General features: G+C 34.7%; 1 protein-coding gene across 4 annotated transcripts in view; it reads left to right on the plus strand.

The window, feature by feature from the left end:
- SPOCK3 (SPARC (osteonectin), cwcv and kazal like domains proteoglycan 3) overlaps positions 1 to 20,132 on the plus strand; it is a 488,708-nt gene that overhangs the window by 320,809 nt on the left and 147,767 nt on the right. For all 4 annotated transcript variants that reach the window (XM_023252691.2, XM_023252693.2, XM_023252690.2 and 1 more), the window contains one exon: positions 15,419 to 15,533. In XM_023252691.2, the coding sequence (XP_023108459.1) occupies positions 15,419 to 15,533 (115 nt within the window). The remainder of the gene's footprint in view (positions 1 to 15,418; positions 15,534 to 20,132) is intronic.

The following is a 20,132-nucleotide window of genomic DNA, read 5'->3' on the forward strand; positions in this document are numbered from 1 at the left end:
CAATTTATGGACAGGAAATTATAAATCATGTTTCCACTCTACAACTTAATTGGAGGTGAGGGCATTACAAAGTATAATAGGTGCAAGTTGGGGGATGGGGTGGGAAAGAGGTTATTACAAGGTGTCCAAAGGAAAACTTCAGTCAAACTAGGGTATAATTTTAGAAAGTGTATCTCATTACACAGTGTGACCAATTTGGAATAATTATTTTATTAGAATTCCAGTTCTGAACTTGTCAGCTTGTCTAGAAATCCTCAGCAGAGTATTTTGAAAATGTATACACAAAAATACAAAGGAACAGATGAACAATTATGAAAAAAATTGATTTGCTTGAAATAATATTGGGACTTTTGTGATTTTTATAAGAAGCATTTTTGTAATACCTGATTTTTTTCCTGTTAAGATGAGCAATTGACACTTTTTATATATGCTTAGTTAAACTTTCATTTTAAAAGAACAAATGTTCTGAATTCTTTTAAATTCAGCAATGCCAGAAAAATCAAAATATAAGTCTGTTCAAGGTTATTTGAGAGGTAACCATTCCTGAATTGACACAAAAGATAAAGTCTTTGTTTCTTTTTTTCAGGCAAAGTCTATTTTGATTGTATCATTTCAGTAAGAACTAGGAATTGTTCTCCCATAAAGCATCTATATTAGACCATGGATATATTTGTAACTGATTTGTATACATTGGATACCACATTTGCTAAGTAGAAGTCAATAAATAATATTAATGTTTTAGAACCTAGCACGCCCTGGGGACAACACACTGAATGATTTTGAACTCTTTTTTTTTTTCATATTTAGTCATACAGTGCTTTGCAATGGAACTTAGTAATGGTGAATTCCTTAGATATTTATAAGAAATTGGGTGTGTGTGTACGTGTGTGTTTTGAGGTAAGACAAGTAGAATACTTAACCATTATATACTGGAGCTCCCAACTCTTGCTACAGACATGCTATTTAAATTGGTTTGGGATGGGATCTTGTGAATCTGAATTTGAAAAGCTCCTCAGGGGATTTTTAAGTGTAGGCATAGTTGAGAACCATTGCTTGCATCCTTTCAAATTATTGTTTTTGAATTCTTATTTTTTAATAAATTAGAACAACAATAGCATTAGTGGGGGAACCATTTGCTTTTCTACTGCAATTTGAGAAAATCCCATTTTGTTTCAACATTCTACTATTACGTCTTCTTTTTCCTTATTTTTTCCATATTTGAAGTATTCTATTACTTCATCTTTGTAACAGTTACTAATTCTAGTAGCTTTATGTACATTTTGAAAGATAAATATTTCTTGATACTTCACCATTTGGATGTGTTATACCTGTTAGTATTTAGAATGTAATTGTCCTGTGTACCTTCCTCTGAATACTTTGTCTGAGCTAATTTTATGCTGGAAGATCAAAATTCAGAAATACATGTGCACTGTTTCTATTTGAACTGCTTTTCAACATAAGCTAGGTTTTACTTTTGGCTTAGGTATGTCAGCTCGATCACGATTACAACTGCATCATATTAACAGAATCATTGACTGGGATAAGCTCTTATGAAATCACTGAACATTGAAGGAAATAGTACGACTAAACTTTATCATAAAATTTCAGGTTTGAAAGGAACTCAATAGGACATATAGTACAGGCTTTTACACAATGCACAAGTGCCTAATAAGATGTGTTCTGTGAGATAAATGTCTATATTTGTGGGGAGCTCTAAATGTCAGAAAACCTTTCTTGTCCCTTGTCCATTGATTCGGTTTCCAATAGTCCTTTTTCCTACCCCCTCAGCATATATTGAGGAACAAAATGCAAACTCTTATATTCAGTTGTTGGGAAAAAAGTGAATTCTTAAATTTTTACTTAAAAAAGAGCAAGAATTTGGGCACCTGGGTGGCTCATTAGGTTTAGCGTCTGACTTCGGCTCAGGTCATGATCTCACAGTTCGGGAGTTTGAGCCCAGTGTCAGGCTCTGTGCTGACAGCTCAGAGCCTGGAGCCTGCTTCAGATCTGTGACTCCTGTTCTCTGCTCCTCCCCTGCTCATGCACTTTCTTTCTCTCAAAAAACAAATAAACATTTTAAAAAATTACAAAAAATAGAACAAGAATCTTTGGGCACCTGGGTGGCTCAGTCAGTTAAGCATCCAACTCTGGTTTTGTCTCAGGTCATGATCTCACGGCTTCCTGGGTTCCAGGCCCACATTGGGCTCTGCTCTGACAGCACGGAGCCTGTTTGGGATTCTCTCTCTCTCCACTCTCTCTGCCTCTCCCCCACTCATGCTGTCTCTCTCTCTCTCCCTCAAAATTAATAAATACACAAAAAATGGAGCAAGAATCTAAAAGACAGATTAATAGATAGAATATTATTTAATTTTTATGAGACTCAATTCCCAGCCTTTGGAATTATTTCATACCTATTTATTTCGATATGAACTTTCTAAAAACTATTCACCTTCATTGAATCTGAGACACTCAACCTGGGTTTCCTAGAAAGCCAACCCTCATTTCTGCACTGATATTTAAATATATTAAATCATATTTAATTAAATTACATAATTATGATATTAATTTATTTGAACAGATTTTAGAAACAAAAGTGAGGTGGTGGTAAGCATAAAACTCAGTTGACAGAAATGAGAAAGTTTGGAGTCATTTATTAGTGTTAAGTGTTTAGCATGGTATAGATATCAGTTATTGCCCTGGACAACAATTGAGGGTGAACTTCCAATGTAATGTTTTCTTGTCAGCCAAAAATTATTTAGGAGAAACTAATTAATATATATCTTTTCTGTAAATATTGCATGTTTGGATTAAATATCATTACCAAGTAAAAGCGAAGTATAATTTTTTAATCAGTTGAACTTGAACAAGTAAAAATAATCACTGTATTTTCATACTGCTTAAATATTTTCTAGGAAAATATTGAGCAAAAATAAATTCTAACTACTTTGCTCTTCAATTCCTGATTTATTTCTTCTCATAATATCCTATATTCTATATTCTAATTGTTGATTATTTAGTGTTTTATAATATGCTAATAAGTTTTAGTGTATTTAAATGCACACATAAAGTTAAGGGAAATAATTTAGAGTGATGAATGATTTTTGTTTTCCAAAAAGAAAAAGGAAAATAAAGAAAATTAAGTTTAAACTTGAAAACTATGTGCCATGTCTATAAAAGGATTGTTACATCAGACTAATTGCTTCCATTGTTAAATATTTGGACAATTCTTCCATCTGTTCAATTATAAATAATGAACAATATGTTATTGGTGTGACAATGGATATTTTGGCCTTGCTTCTAAATTGTTTCACTGACTAAATCATTTTTCTTCAACTTGTATTATATGAAGAAACTTAACTGCATCTTTATTTTCTAATTTAAAACACCTTAGTACCATAATCAGCTTTGGAAGGTGGCTTTTTGAAACTAAGTGAGCACACTGTATTTTTGAGGTTAAAGCTCTCATGTGTATCCATACTCGAAATACCTGCCCCATCTTCTCCAAGAGATTGCATTATGGATTATGTTATATAGAACTCTCTTTCTTTAACCCTAACAGAGACATAGGCTTACTTTCTTGGCTCGTTCAAGACTCTTGAGTTATACATATTGGTAGCTACCATTCAGTGAGTTCAAGACAAAGTTATGACCAATTTTTAAATTTATATGTTGATGTATTTTTGAGATTTTAACCTTTTTACTTTTGTGTTAGTGACCATGTGTTAGCCTTTTCACTAAACTCAACTTGTATTATAGGGTGTGTTTTTTTTTTAATTTTTAAAATTTATTTATTTGTAACTCCTTAGGAAGTTGAAAAATTGGCAAAACTATGTTCCACACATTTGCCTGTGAAATACTGATCATTAATAAAATCTAAATCTAAAAGATTTTGATCCACTGGTATGTGACTGCCTTACCCATTTCAGTGACTGCATAAGCAAGATATGTATTTTCTCACCATCTCTGTATAATCACTATGTGTTGTAATGCTCTTTAATTTCCCTCCACCCTAAATTCTGTCTACCAAGGAAATTAGTCTTGTTATGTGAACTGGCAATGGACTGAATACACTGTTGCACCTGAAGGAAGCCAATTAAACAAAAGCAAACTGTGCCTTTCAGAAAAACAGCACACATATTTCAGAAAATGCTTCATAAAAATGATCCAAAAAAGTAAATAAAGAATATAAAGTAGAATGAAAAGGTATAAACAAATATTCTGAAATATGGAAGGAGAAGCCAAGAATAATAAGGTGAAAAAAATAATAAGAGAAATGGAAAAATTTCCCAAAATGTTGAAAGGCATGAATCCACAATACAGGAAGTATAATGTGTACCAACTAAAATAAATAAGAAATTTAAACATAGACACATTGTAGTAAAATAACAGAGTATCAAAATAAAATCTACTGAAACAAAAAATTAAATATTATGTCATTAGACCAACATAAATTATCTCAACAGGATTAATGAGATTCAGAAAATAGTGGAAATATACAATTTAAATATTGAAAGAAAATTAAAGAAAATTCAAAATAAGTACTTCAGGAGAAAATATCGTCCAAATTTGCTACACAAAAATCTTTGAAAAGATTGTACAGCACAAGCACCCAATGCCTCTGATTGCAAGATGCACAGAAATACCAGTAACCCATGGCGCCCTACCTCCAAACAATATCCCGTCTTTCATTTCCACATCTTTTGACTTCCAGAGAATTTTTCTGTAAGTACACCACTCCATCAACCTTTCCAACTAGTTTGTCTCATGCAGCATTTAATTAAGGTTAATTGCAAGGAAGCTCCAAGCAGAAGAATGAGAGCAACCTGCATACAATGGTGACCTCGACTCAGAGTGCCTGGGTGGCTCAGTCAGTTAAGCATTCTACTTCGTCTCAGGTCATAATCTCATGGTACATGGGTTCAAGCCCCACGTCGGGCTCCCTACTGTCATCTCAGAGCCTGGAGCTTGCTACAGATTCTGGGTCTTCTTTCTCTTCACGCTCTGTCTCTGTGTCTCTAAAAATGAATAAACATTTAAAAAAGGGGGGGAAAAACCCAATATTGACCTCAACAGTTCTCCCTTTCCCACTCCGGGGTCATGACCCAATCACCTGAACAAATGCCTGCTAGGAACAATGTGGTATCATTGATCACTTCACCTAAGATCAGTGACAAATTTGTATCAACTTTTCTAATTGGGTACCTCATGTTGTAGAGAGAAATTCCTGTCAAGGTGCTCATTAAAAAAATGAGTCTGGTATGCCACCTGGAACTGAATAGCCAAGTGTGATTCATTTAGGAGAGATCTCAGTTTTCTGAGAGCCACATGATCCACTGGTGGTGCTTCCTAAAGCAGGTGAAGTTCTCTTAGACCACCGCTGAGGTGCAAATCACCATGTTTTCTATATGGAGGCAAATGAATGCGAGTTTTCCATACAAGATAATAGTTCCAATAGTACACATAGTGTTGTAGAAACAAAATAATGTTAAAACGGGTGTGACCTGCAAGTCACAACTACATTTTTCTGTGGACACAGATTGACAGTGCATCAAAGGTGACCTTCCAGCCCACTAGAAGATCTTTGATTTTCCAGTTGAATTAGCATAATGGATTCTACTCCTTGTTTTTGGAGTGATGCTTGAAAGCAGTCTCTTCAATCTGTCCACTTTTTGAAGCAACCAACTGAATGGCATTCAGCCATCTCACTGAATGGTGGAGAATGGAGATGGGAAAGACTCCTGGCGGTATTGGCAGGTGCCTTGCATGAGAAGTTCAGGATCTGGTGCCATCCCTTTCTCTTTCTGATAGACTTCTCAGTTAGATTAAGCAGAATAGAGAAAAACATATCGAGGGAAAGGAAAATCCAGCAGTTAAATTTAAGGCACTTGTGACACTTTGGGAAAGCCCTACGAGGGCACTTTCCTTGAGGAGGAAAGAAATAAGGGTGGCTCTGAAAGACAAAAGACCATTAAAGTCTCACCCTCTCCCATTTCCCCCAGAGTCTAAGGGTCCCCTCCCTAGGCACTGAGGTTGTTGCTCTCACTCTATAAAGACAAAATTAGCGTGCCCCGATATAAAAATTAAAATTTCCCCTTTCTTCCTATCAGCTCCTAAACACTACACATGAACATTTCATCTACAAGAGTCCACCTGAGGAGGGACAAGGGGAATAGAAGTTAGAGAGAAGCATTTTTGTTTGCAACTTTTAGCTTCATGGACTACTGTCAGGGGACTTAAGTGAGCAGTGTGATCCAGGACCATGTTAATCCAACAAGATAATCCAAGTGGCTGAATCAGAAATAAGCCTGAATTCCCACGATTCCCTTTGAACAGGCTGTCACCTGCAGGATACGGCAACCAAGCCAGCCTGACTTTGCCATTAAGAGAAGGAAAGAAAAAGCCTGAATATTGAAAATAGGTACCTAGAACGTCTTTTCATCTTGTTAGTTACTAAGGACCCACCCGAGAGGCTTAAATTCCCTTTCTGGGAGACAGCAAAATTCAGTGACCAAACTGCTTTACTAAAGTGAAGGAGGCAGTCAGAAACCTCTTTGAGGAGATTTTTGAAGAGACCATGCGAATGCTTACAATATCTGAAACTTGTGGATAGTAAAGGGCATTAGATAACTTACCTGTCACCCTGTTTAGTAATTTTGTGATAAAAGTTTCACAGCTGTCAGACTACACATAATCCAAAAACTCAAACACGTGATGCATGTTTGTTTCAAAGGACAAAAGGACGTGGCCAGAGTCAGTAGATAGTACTGGAATAGCAATAGCATCACCTGAAAAAAATTTCAACAGAGACTTGTAGCTGAAAGAGTCCATTAGGGTTGTGGAGTCCTAAAGATAGGGAGTATGATACAGCATGCTGGACAGCTTCCAAATATGCCTGTTGGTTTAGTTGATATAAAGGAACAAGCAAAATGTCCAGGAGAGGAACATACACGTTTCAAGACTCAAAAAGTCCAGTTAGGTACTGGGACTGCTTTATGGCACTGATGACGAAAGGAATAACAGTTTTCCTTCACTATTGGTGAGACTGAGCATTGTGAATCCACCCAAATAGTCCTAAGAAACTTCACTTAGCAAGCAGACTTGTGAATTTTTTCAGGAGTTTATTCAGCCATCCTTGCTGGTGGAAGTGTAATAATATTACAGTCAGAGTCATTGAGACTGAAGCTTCTGACTTTCCAACAAGTAGGGCATCATCTGTATAGGAAAGTGGCAACAGTGGCAAGGAGGTTTTCCCCCTAGAAAACTCTTGGCTCTTGGCTATATCTTGATAAGGGAGACTTTCCGCTGAGACTTATCAGACAGCAAAGTATAAACGTATAGCACGTTAATACCTGCTATACGTTCAGATGTAGAAGCAACCGCAACATATACTGAGTTGGTCCTAAAAATCCTCACAAGAAAAGTCATGTTGACTTACCTTCCATATTGTAAATGTGCCCAGATGCCACAGTTGAATCCAGGGTCACCTTCCCCAACAGAATCAGGCATGATGGACGGTGCTTGCATCCAACTTAGCCATACACGTTTGAATCTCTTCCCTAGTCCAGCGTTCTTCAGTACATTTGGATGACTGCACACAGCCTTCTGTCTCATTTGGAAATAGAGAACCGTTGAGCCTACTGTCAAGATAGCACCACATTCCTCCTCCTGGCTGGTGGCTAGTAAACAATAACTAGAGCACTATTTAAATAGATTCAGCCAACCTTAGCTCTTGCTGTTCAGGCTCAAAATTTTCAATAACAGATAGAACACTGGATGATCCTTTTTCTACTTTTGGCTCATGACTCAGGTGAGAGCATTCTGAGAGTTCATTACTGGGTGTTGAACAATCTTCTCATAACTTCTAACTGGTCCATGGAGCTTAGTATCCTTTCATTTCCAGAAAACTATACCTCTGTGAGCATCCCATCCTCATTACCAAAAGAACTACGAAAGGTCTGAGATGTTTACCCTACTTGCAAATAGATGCCAGGGTTTATACATGCTAGCAGAAGACCTAAGACTCCTGGGTCAGAGACAAAGTAATTTATTACTTATGACACAAGGAGCATAATGTTTATATTTGTGTCAATTCTCCTTCTCCCATGAGTCCCACAGGCACAATGCAGAGTAACACACACTGGGTTTGTGTCACAGCTAAGGAAATCTGGATATTTCAAAATGGGCTGTAAAGAAGCCTGCTCAAACTTTGCCTTGTGGTGAGACATTATTTTTATTTTACTGGGAAGCAAACAAATCTGCCCTTTCTTCCAGATTAGAGGCAGAATTATCACCGTCTTGCATAGATATTACTATCCAAACAAAATTGAATAGATAATACAAAACAGAAGGCTATCAGTGCCTCTGCTCCTAAGATGTAGGGAAACACAAGAGATCTATAGGGACGTGTTCTCCAATACTACAAAATAATAAGATAGCTCTACAATGTCCGAAAAACTAGATTTCCCAATAAAAGTCGTAACAGATGAAAAGGATTACTACAAAATGATTAACATGTTAATTCACCTAGAAAATCTAATAGAAGAAATCTAATCTTGTAGGTATATAATAAAAATGGTTTCAAGGTATATAACGCAATTTCTACAGGGAGACATTGTCAAATGTCACTCGCACATTGTGAGGTTTCATCTCTCCTCTCCTAATAATTAATGGAGCTATAAGGAGAGAGAGAAAAGAATTAGGTTCCTTCCCTCCCCACCTTGGCTCAGAGTAAGTCAGTGAATCCCCTGCATAGTGGTGAATGGAGAACGGTTGAGCCTTGTAATACAGTATGGCGGTGTGGCTACTTGTGCATTAAGAACATGGCGTAGTTAGTGCGGAATATTCCTGGAATTTCTATGCTGAAGAGATGGCCAGCAAGGTTGTTAGATGGGTTCTGTTGGGCAATTAAGGAAATAGAGGGATCGTATAAGTAAATCCATGTTTTTTATTGTTGGAGAGAGTACTTACAAACATGGAAAAGGGCGGGGCGCCTGGGTGGCGCAGTCAGTTAAGCGTCCGACTTCAGCCGGGTCACGATCTCGCGGTCCGTGAGTTCGAACCCCGCGTCGGGCTCTGGGCTGATGGCTCAGAGCCTGGAGCCTGTTTCCGATTCTGTGTCTCCCTCTCTCACTGCCCCTCCCCCGTTCATGCTCTGTCTCTCTCTGTCCCAAAAATAAATAAACGTTGAAAAAAAAATAAAAAAAAAAAAAAAACAAACATGGAAAAGGGGAGGCTGGACAGAATCTTGAGATGTTGGATTGGAATTGGAGATATCAGTATGAATGCATGTTGAGTTTTTGTATCAGTTAAAAATATATAGACACATTTGGAATTGGTTATAGATGTATTTGTATTGTGTGTATCCTAGAAGAATACTTGTTTATTTATAATACTTAATAAATTATTACCTTCTGAAAGGTTAACTAGTTTGCCACCATTCTACCATCTCTGACTCACCTTATCCTTGTCGGTTTTCCTTTTTATATGCACCTTTCCTACACAAACTGATCCCTCATAACATTTTGGCCACCCCAGTTAGCAGGTACATAGTCTTTTCCATAGTCGGCTTTGCCAGGATTCTTCCTCTCCAAAAGTGTATGATGAGCTGTAGTGGTCTTAGATGCACCTGTATTCCTGTAGTGAGTCAACAGAGGGCCCTCTGGAGGTAGTGTCTTCTCAGGTTACTCCCTCAGGTTTACGCAAGAGGAATTATTACATGGTGGAAAAACTAAGCTTTGTGTGTTTGTATCTTTGTATCCAAACTCATTGCACCAGCTCTTCCCTATCTTTCCCTTTTAGCACATGCCAAAGTATATCACTGCTACCAGTGCATAAAACTGTTTAGATGCTATAGACCATTAAGCCTATATCTTAGTTATAAGAATAGTACATAATTTAAAATAGGTTCTTGATATTTCTTAAGCATAATAAACAAAAAAATATCCTCAAGTTTCATGTCATTGAAATGGTTAAAATAAAAATTTAAGTGCATAAGCCCCATAGACATTGAAATGTATGCCCAAACTACCGCAATTTAGTATTTTTATGTTTGTGTAGCTATTGAAGTCATCAAAATTTTCAGGTCTTCAGAATATTTTCTCTTGTTAGCTAAATTTAATTTTCTGCTCTGAATCCTTCATCTCCTCCTGCGTTCTTTTAAAATGCATCCCTTGTTACTTATTGACATTCTTTTAAAAAAAAATACTCCCATTTATATCTGTTAATGTAATTTCTTCTCTTATATCCTCCTAATTTGGGGGAGTACATAGCACCATGGTCTTCTATTTTCATCCATTTCTTAATTATTTTTAACCACTCCGTACCCTTCTGGAAGAGCCTGAGTTGGTGTCTGTCAAAGTGCATATGAAATACTAACATAAATAATGAAAATAGAAATCAATAGTAAGTTACAAATGATTTCATTACTTTTATGTATATATCAGTCATCAAACAACATGGTTTTAAATAGGTTTTATTTTCAATGAAACTACTGCTGATATTGAAAGCAACATTTGTCTGGAGTAATTTAAATAAGAATCTTAGTTTGATGACAGAATTTAATAAAACCGGTGAGAAGGAAATAATTATAAAATAAACACACTATATTGTTGATACTTAAATTTTTAAAATTATTACCAGATTTTGAATTCTGGGATATCTGTTTACAACGATGGCCTTACAATGATGAAAATGCATAGCTGAATGCTACATTGTGCACACAGATCTCAAAATAAGAGACGCTTGATAATATATGATCTTATAACTCAATTAAATAATTTAGTGATACGAAAAACATATATGTATGTGTTCACAATCTCAACCGAAGTGAGGGAGCAAACAATCCTGACCTTCTAGGGCTACATTGGATTAGGTTGATTTTAAGACAGCCCCCTGTACACCTGTGAACACACTCTGATACTCTTCAAGGAGAAACCATCCCCAAAACAGTATTTCCTCAGTTCTGACTCCATAGTTTATGTGTCAAGTGGTTTTCTCCTTGGCACGTTCTCAGGTTGCACTACAACGTATTGTAAGGTTTGTGCCAAATGATAAATTTCCTTGGGGAATTTTTGTTTAATTTTGGAAGAAAAATATCATAATAATAATTAGAGATATATTAGTTCAAAGAGTATACTACATCTAAGAGGATATGTTCAGTAAAATAAGGATTAAATGTACTATTGTTTTATTTTTTCTCGGCAGCTCTTGGTCAGATAGTCTAGTTGCCAACTGTGCGATATCTTAACTGGCCCATGATTACATGACAGGGATTGTAAATTTATTAACCTGGGTTAAAGCTCCTTTGCTATCCCCATGTCATCTCATCTCAGCTTAAATGCAACTAGTCTTTATAATACCCAACTTCTAGACGTCTGATAGAAACAGTATGAGGTGTAAGGACTAAAGGGAAATTGGCTTCCATATCATTCAGCCTTAAAGATTGCTTAAGTTAAGGACTTTAACATTCTTAGGATCCTGTTGGTCCTTTTCTCATTTTGATTTTGCTTAAATAGCCATCTGTGCTCACATCTCTAGTGTTATCCCTGTAAAGGGACAGATCTGAATAAGCATATGGGAAGACTTTAACCACCTCATGTCATAGGACTCTCACCTTGTGCTGAGGGAGGTATGCTATAACATTTGTATGTAAAAATCAGTTTCCCCAAATAAGGTTTCTGGTGAGAAAAGAAGTTTACTCACAATAAGTGAGGTGTTATTTCTGAAGGAAAAGTATAGTGACAAACAGAAAACAATGGTGTAGTGTCCACTTCAGTGCATAGGGTTGCCACAGATTTTTGCTATGCTTAGCTTCCGCTTGTCATTTATGCTACAGTAATAATGTGTGTAGGTAATTGGTAAATCCCAATGAATGAATGGATTCAAGTCTAAATCAAGTCTTTTTTTTTTCCCTCTGGTTGTCTTTGCATGTGAAACACCAGAGTGGGAATCAGAGAACCTCAAGTGGAGGACATTTACTTGCAGAGGGGTTAGCTATAGCTGCCTATGAGGAATTCTATTCATGAGAGCTCTTAGACATGATATTGGTTGTCTAATGTATTAAAGGTGTGGAATGTAATATATTAGCCAGTCCAAGGTAGATTAAAGCAAATACTAAAAAAAAAAGTGGTTCATGATATTCCAAATTTCCAATTTATTTTTTCACTTTATCAAAATTTTTATCACCACAATAAGAAATAGACATTGTTGCTATTTTTACCTACTGCCAATTATATACTTGTTCTACATGAGAAGCACTATAAAGTAGGCTCAAATCCTATTTTAGCCATGCATCTTTGATCTGTTGCATAAAGTTCTCCAAACTTCACTTGAAAAACGTATTTTAAAAAATATATCTATCCTACCTCATCCATCAGAATATAATGCATCAAAATTGCTTAATACAGTGTTTGACACATAGCGATACCTCAATTAAAGTCGTCATTTATAAACTATGCATTTTGTTGTGTCAGCTGATGTGTATTTTAAATTTAATTTTAAATTTAATTTTAAATTTAAATTCCTGGATAATTTCAATACTTGAAGCCTGTGGTTTATACCATTGCTTTTTATCTTACATGCATTACTTTAATGAATGACCAAAAAGAACATACTAATGAAATATGGAAGGAATCTTGAGTTCAGTTACTTATTCATTGTCTTTTGATTGACTAGCGCTTAAATCGGGGCATTATTGACATTTGAGGTCATATAATGCTTTATTGTGGGGGGCTTATCTGTGCCCTGTAAGATCTTTAGCAGTCTTTCTGGCCTCTGACTAGTAAATGCCAACAGTAATCCCTCCCGCATAATTTTAGCGGTTTTCCCAAAAACCATTTCAAGCTGTCCCCTGGGGCAAAACCACTCCAACTGAAAACCTCCGATTTAAGCCATCCAACAAGCTCACAGTGATTGCATTATCTTAAAAACTGTAATAATAACCTGTCTCAGTGTTTATTACCCTGATGGTTGGGGTCTTTTCTATGAGCAGACTAGATCTCTCCTATAGTAAGATTAAATTTTCTCCTTTGATATATAATTAAGCAAATGATTTTAACTTACTTTCCCTGACAAATGGCAACTTTGACCATGGAAAAATCATTTTGCAGGCTTGCTTTTCACAGAAACTCCTAACTTAAGAATTCTTAATGCTCAGGGTCTTAGATAATCAGGAATGCATTAATCATGTCTTTCTCTACAGAATTTCCATTTTTTTGGTAATTATAAACTAATGAGCATGCCCTTTATGTGATATTTCAGTTCACTTATACCTTTATAAATATTTCAGCTTTGTGATAATTAAGTAAATTGAATGTCATTAATTAGAAATCCAATCAGTAGATGTAGCTAAAAAAATATTTTAAAATAGTGCTTTTAATGTCCTAATATTCTTTGAATAAAATTCTTTATGAAGATATTTTTATTTCAAAATCAATCCATAAGGAAATAAAACTAAATGGCTTTCCAATTACAGGAAGCTAGATTCTTTTTTTTTTTTAATTTTTTTTTAACGTTTATTTATTTTTGAGACAGAGAGAGACAGAGCAGGAACGGGGGAAGGTCAGAGAGAGGGAGGCACAGAATCTGAAACAGGCTCCAGGCTCTGAGCTGTCAGCACAGAGCCCAACGCGGGGCTCGAACTCGCAGACCGCGTAATCATGACCCGCGCCGAAGTCTGCCGCTTAACCTACTGAGCCACCCAGGCGCCCCAGGAAGCTAGATTCTTATAACTATAAACATGGGTGGATTTGCTATCTTTCTATTTCTGTTGGTCTTTGCAGAAATGCATACAGAAAAAAAAAGTTTGGTAAAATCATTCTGAAGAAGAAATTGTTTTATTTATAAAGTAATTCCTTTTCAAAACTATAATTTCATCATATGCAAATTTTAGACAGCTTTGAAGTTTGTGTTATGTCAAAGAAAGTTATCTAAGAGGTAAAACCTTTTTAAACTAACAACTCATGTATTTGTGTTGTTCATTCACTTATTTTTCTGGCTTTCATTTTCTTCAAATAAAAAAAGCACTTTTAAAATAAACCACATTTAGAACGTAAAGGGGTATGGTGTAACACATCTTTGAAGGGAGCTAACATTTTCATATTTTAAAATTCAATATTAGCTATAATTAATATTGACTTTTGGCTTTGTCTGCTCACATTTACAATTGTTCTTGAACTTTTCTTAAATTGTGCCATAAGTCAGAATTTTCATATGACCAGATTCCGAATTCTGAAATATTATGTTAAAAGAAGTTACAGTAAAAAAAAAAATATATATATATATATATATTAATTTGAAGTCTCAAGGTTTTATATAACATCTGGATTTCATTAAAGTGCTCATAATTTTTACTTTTTTCTACTTTTGATTAGCTATTGGGCATTTTAATTATATTTAAAATCCATTGAGATTTTATAAGTCAAAATCATTTCCTTAAATTACTGAAACATTGAACAATAAAAAATAATTTCTTTGAAGGAGTTTATTCCTCTAAAAAAGGCCCACTAAGCCACTACAAATAAATTCCAAGTGTAATAATTTTTACTCATTTGTTGAAAGTCTAGTTTTGAATTTCGCCTGTCCAGTAGAGAGTTATTTGACAAAAAAAAAAAATGTTGTACAGATATGAGTAATCTGATTAGTCATTGGGTGTATTCAGTTCTTCTTCCTATCAGCTGAAGCTGAATTAAATTAGTCACTGGTGCATTTGTCGATTGGAGCCAGAAAGTCTGCCCTATTTAATTTTAAAATAATTTGCACTGAGTAAATTATGGACGTAGCCACTAAAGAAATCACATTACTTCAGAATTAGCAAGATCTATTTCTTTTAAAATAAGAAAGTAATTATTGCCTCTTAAAACATGGAGTAGGCTTACAATTTTTTAAATCATGTCAAATTATGCAGTTATGAAATATTAAGAATGACTTAAGGTACTTAGGCCTAAACTTTTACAAAGAGTAATGTTTACAAAGAAAAGCAAAACAAAACTAAGCTAAACTAAAGTAAAAACGAAACAAAACAAACCCAAAAAATCCTCAGAACTTCATGTGCCATAATAATTTTGATTGTTTGAGTTTAATTTCATTCAGCTTGTGTTACATTTACTGAGAGCTCAGTTCATGGTAACTGTTGTTCTAGGAAAACTACCTATTTGATTTTTCAAACTCAGTAGATTCCATGTTATTATCCCAATTACTCATATGAAAAAAATCGAAGTTCATAACATTTAAGAAATTAGCTCCAGATACCACGGTTAGAAGTTAGAACTTAGAGATTTGAAATCAGGTGTAATGTTCTTCATTCCAAGCTATTCATTTGCCTTTTTCCATAGCATGTGTAATAGAATCAAATAGCATGTGACTTTGTATTGATTTAACTAAATGTATCTAAATAACTATTTTCTTTTCTCTTTGTATGCAGTGCAAACTAGAATATCAGGCATGTGTCTTAGGAAAACAGATCTCAGTCAAATGTGAAGGACGTTGCCCATGTCCTTCAGATAAGTCCACAAGTACAAGCAGAAACGTTAAGAGAGGTAAGTGATTTACATTTGTTTTCTGTGTTAAAATGTTTTGCAATAAATGTTGGCATTCAAGTGAAGTTTACTTCATTTATTACTTCATTTACTTCATTTATTACATTGTAAATGAAGTATTTTTTTTCTTTAGTCTCAATTATTTTAGCAAGTGACATTTTTCTACGGGGATTTCTATTTATCTTGATAGTAACAGTTGGATGCTTCTTTTCTACATGTTCACCATATATAAAAAATCTAAAGAAATGTCTTTTATAAATTACTGTGTCTAAAATGTGTTTGACATTCCTTTTTTCTTTTGGAGCAAGTCAGTGGTAAAGCAGTGAGTGAGAAAAGAGTTTGATCAGATGTGAAACTGGGCAATTAGTAAGAAACTTTTAAAATAAAGAGGTCTACCATAAATATATATATATATATATATATATAAAACATAGTGTGCATGAAATATATATATACATATATAAAGAGATCTACCATAAATATATATATACGTATACATATATTTATGTATACATATATACGTATACATATATATATATACGTATACATATATATGTATACGTATATATGTATACGTATATATATATATACGTATATATATATGTATACATAAATATATATATACATGTGTACATATATATGTGTACATATATATGTACATATATATGTACATATATATGTGTATATATGTATACGTATATATATATGTATACATAAATATATATATACATGTGTACATATATACATAAATATATATGCATATATATGTATATATACATACATACATATATGTATGTATGTGTGTGTGTGTATATATATATATATATATATATATATATATATATACTGTGTGTGTTTGTGAGAAATTTTTCTACAGAATAGTTTAATTAATTAGACTTTCTTTTGATTAGGTCTAGAGTCCTTAAATCTTTATTTTTATTGGTTTGATGTATAATAATAAAATAATGAAATACATTTAACTCCGTATGTGTTATTATATAAAATTTGACCTTTTGCAGATTATTTGTTGTAATTCACACAATATTACTTACATGTTTGAGGTACTGTTTATGCCTTCAAAAATATCTCTATAGCTCCTTGTTTCAGTTCTTGATAACTTTAGATGAGGAAGGGTATGTAGGGAATACATATTCCTTTAAGTGAAAGATTATTTTAAAGAGCATTATCATCAACATTTATCACATTTTTTATCACATATTTTATAAGCATATGAATCTTATAATTTAATAATTATATATTAATAATTTAATAATTATTATTGTGGTTTCTTAATGAAGACCATTGATTTTTGTACTTTTTTCTGAAAAAATCAATAATGGATACATGGACAGGAAATATATTAGTTAAAATGAAGTCCATTTGATACAAATTATGTATTTTCTTTTTTTTAATTTTTTGTTTTTGTTTTTGAGAGAGAAAGAGGAGGGGAAGGGGCAGTTGAGGGGAGCACAGAGGAACTGATCAGACTCTGCACTGTCAGCACAGAGTCCGACGTGGGGCTCAAACTCACAAACCATTACAATCAAGACCTGAGCTGAAGTCAGACACTCAACTGACTAAGCAACTCAGGCACCCCTAAATTATGTATTTTCCTAAACGTGGTATACCACGATAACGATTTTATTATATATAAAATGTTTTGTTTAAATTCCAGTTAGTTGATATATAGTGTAATATTATTTTCAGGTGTACAGTATAGTAATTATAAAACTTTTGAACTTTTATTATACTATTTATATTGGTCATTACTCATTAGGTAATATTTAAGACAATTTAAAAATGAAAACTGGGGCGCCTGGGTGGCTCAGTCAGTTAAGTGTCTATCTTTGGCTCAGATTATGATCTCACAGATCGTGCTGACAGCTCAGAGCCTGAAGTCTGCTTTGGATTCTGTGCCTCCCTCTCTCTCTGCCCCTCCCGTGCTCGTGCTCTCTCTCTCTCTCTCTCTGTCTGTCTTTCCCTCTGTCTCTCTCTCTCTGTCTCAAAAATAAACATTTAAAAAATGAAAACCTATGTTACCATATCACTTTTAATAACACAACTAGGTCAATTTTATTACTCAAAATTAAATTGATTTGCAAATTAATAGTAAGCTAGTGCTCTGACATTAGGCAATGTGCATGAAGACAACAACTGGTGGAAGAAGGAGTGTAAAGCTGCCTCCCAGGAGCCCTGTTCTTGAAGCCTCACCTCTGTTGCCTTACACCAGCCTATGGCCAGCGTCAGAGCATGGTTCCTTCTAGATTCCCCCCCGCCCCATAATCCCAATCCACTCCTTCTAGCATAGTCCAAATAAGGATGTTTAACATGACCTTGAGTAAGTTAATCGACCCCCATGTAATTAAGAGCTAATTATAGTTTTCTTTCAACTGAACTACTTACATATCTCTGTCTTCCTCATACCCACTCCCTGTTGACTTAACTGAATACGTTTTCCTCTGAAACTCGCTTCAAGTACAAAGTAAATCCTACCTTGGTATTCAATATCCATGTCTCATTCTTTTCATTGGAGGCTATTAAGAACACTTGAAAAGGAGTAATCAAAATTAGTGCATACCTCTAATACATCACACCCGTCAGCAAGGTTTCCCTTCAGTAAGATTCCCTGCATGTGAACTTACTTTTGAATGAGAAGATAGGTTTGAGGTTGATCAATTTATCATATTCTCCCACAATCTGCAAAAAAGAACTTAATATGCATTGAATATGGAAGGTAAAATATTTAAGAAAATGATCCTTTGTGAATAAACAATGATTACGTTTCATGTTGCTCAGATTCTCTGTACAACGTCTATATTAGGATGTCAAGAAGGAGCCTTTACTTAAAGCAGTATCTCGGGGAATAAAGATCATTTGTGTTCAAGTGTGTGTGGAAAGAGAGGCAAGAAGAATTTAAAATAATCCTGTTCTGATGGATTGTCAAGGCAAAGCAAGTACAGGATTTTGCTAACTGCTGTGGAAAAGCAGTACAGAAAATTGTGAATGTCATTCCTACACAGTGCCAAAGGCCAAGAGACATGGGAAATGTAAAACTCAGTTCAGTATCATTTCTAATCTTTCAACTGTCATTTACATTAGAAGCATGCCTTTGGTTGACTGACTTAGGAAGTGCAGGAAACTCTATTTAATAGCATCTCTGTTTTAGAAAAAGCAAGGAATAAACTACCAACGATGAACTAGTTTTTAAATCTTTCTGACTTCCTACGTTTGAGGTCAAATTGACAACAGATTATGTTTTCTATGTTAAGAGCCAAATAAATTCTTCAAATCGACTTGTATTATATTAAAACAAACAAAATATATTTCCTTTAGGGACCCCTGGGTGGCTCAGTCAGTTAAATATCTGTCTCTTGATTTTGGCTAAGGTCATGATCTCACGGTTTGTGGGTTTGAGCCCTGCATCAGACTCTGCACTGGCAGTATGGAGCCTGTTTGGGATTCTCTCTCTCTCTCTTTCCCTCTCTTTGCCCTTCTCCTGCCTGCATATTTTCTCTCTCCCTCTCTCTCTCTCTCTCTCTTAAAATAAACTTAAAAACATACATTTCCTTTATATAAGAAAAAAATTAATTTCTCCTCTATTCTCCGAATGTATTCAATAATGGATGTGCATAAATTGGTCCAAGTGTATATATTCAAGAAACCAAAATTAAAAAAAAAAAAAGAAACAGTTTACAGGGGTGCCTGAATGACTCAGCCAGTTAAGCATCCGACTTCAGCTCAGACCATGATCTCACAGTTTGTGGGTTCAAGCCCGTGTCAGGCTCTGAACTGACAGGCCTGAGCCTGGAACCTGCTTCAGATTCTGTGTCTCCCTCTTTTTCTGCCCCTCCCCCACTTACTCTCTGTCTCTCAAAAATGAATAAATGTTAAAAAAATTTAAAAAAACAACAGTTTGCAGTTTTGAAATTCCAGATTCTGAATTTGTATAGGTAAATAAGCATATCTGTCTTTCTTCAATCAGTAACTTAACTGTACATTTTTTTTCTGTTTTCCTAACCCATAAAATCAAAATTACAAAGACCAAATGCTTCTAGGTCCCTGTAGTTTATTACTTTCTCCCCCCTGACCCCCCATTTTTTGAAAGTTTATCATTTGGTCACAAACACAGAATGATTATTTGGAAGGTTGATCAACTTTATTCAAAGACTATTGATTGACATTTTAGATGATTTTTAAAGCTAATATATTTTATATAACCACGTTAATATGAGATTCATAGTTGTGATCATGGACCATGAATAGACCATTTTCCACAGAGTTTGCATGTAATATGTAATGCAATCCCAAATCTTAGAAGGGATTTGCAGGACCAAAGATATAGAGCAATGGAAAGGACCTTAGAAAGTGTTTATTTTGCAGTTGGTAAATCCAAATTCAAAGAAATAGACCCTAGACATATCTTAAATGATTTACACTACAGTGGTCTGTAAGCACAGTGAATTTTAGACCTATGATATGCCATAAGTGCTCCATTAGGTTATTCAGTTGACTGGCTAGATTCAGAAAACCCTTTAAATGGCATTTCCTTTAGGTTTCAAATTTGAGTATTCTAATCCTCCGAATACTTTTTTTTGTAAT

Source organism: Felis catus, chromosome B1 (genome assembly GCF_018350175.1).
Source record: "Felis catus isolate Fca126 chromosome B1, F.catus_Fca126_mat1.0, whole genome shotgun sequence".
NCBI classification, from domain to species: domain Eukaryota; kingdom Metazoa; phylum Chordata; class Mammalia; order Carnivora; family Felidae; genus Felis; species Felis catus.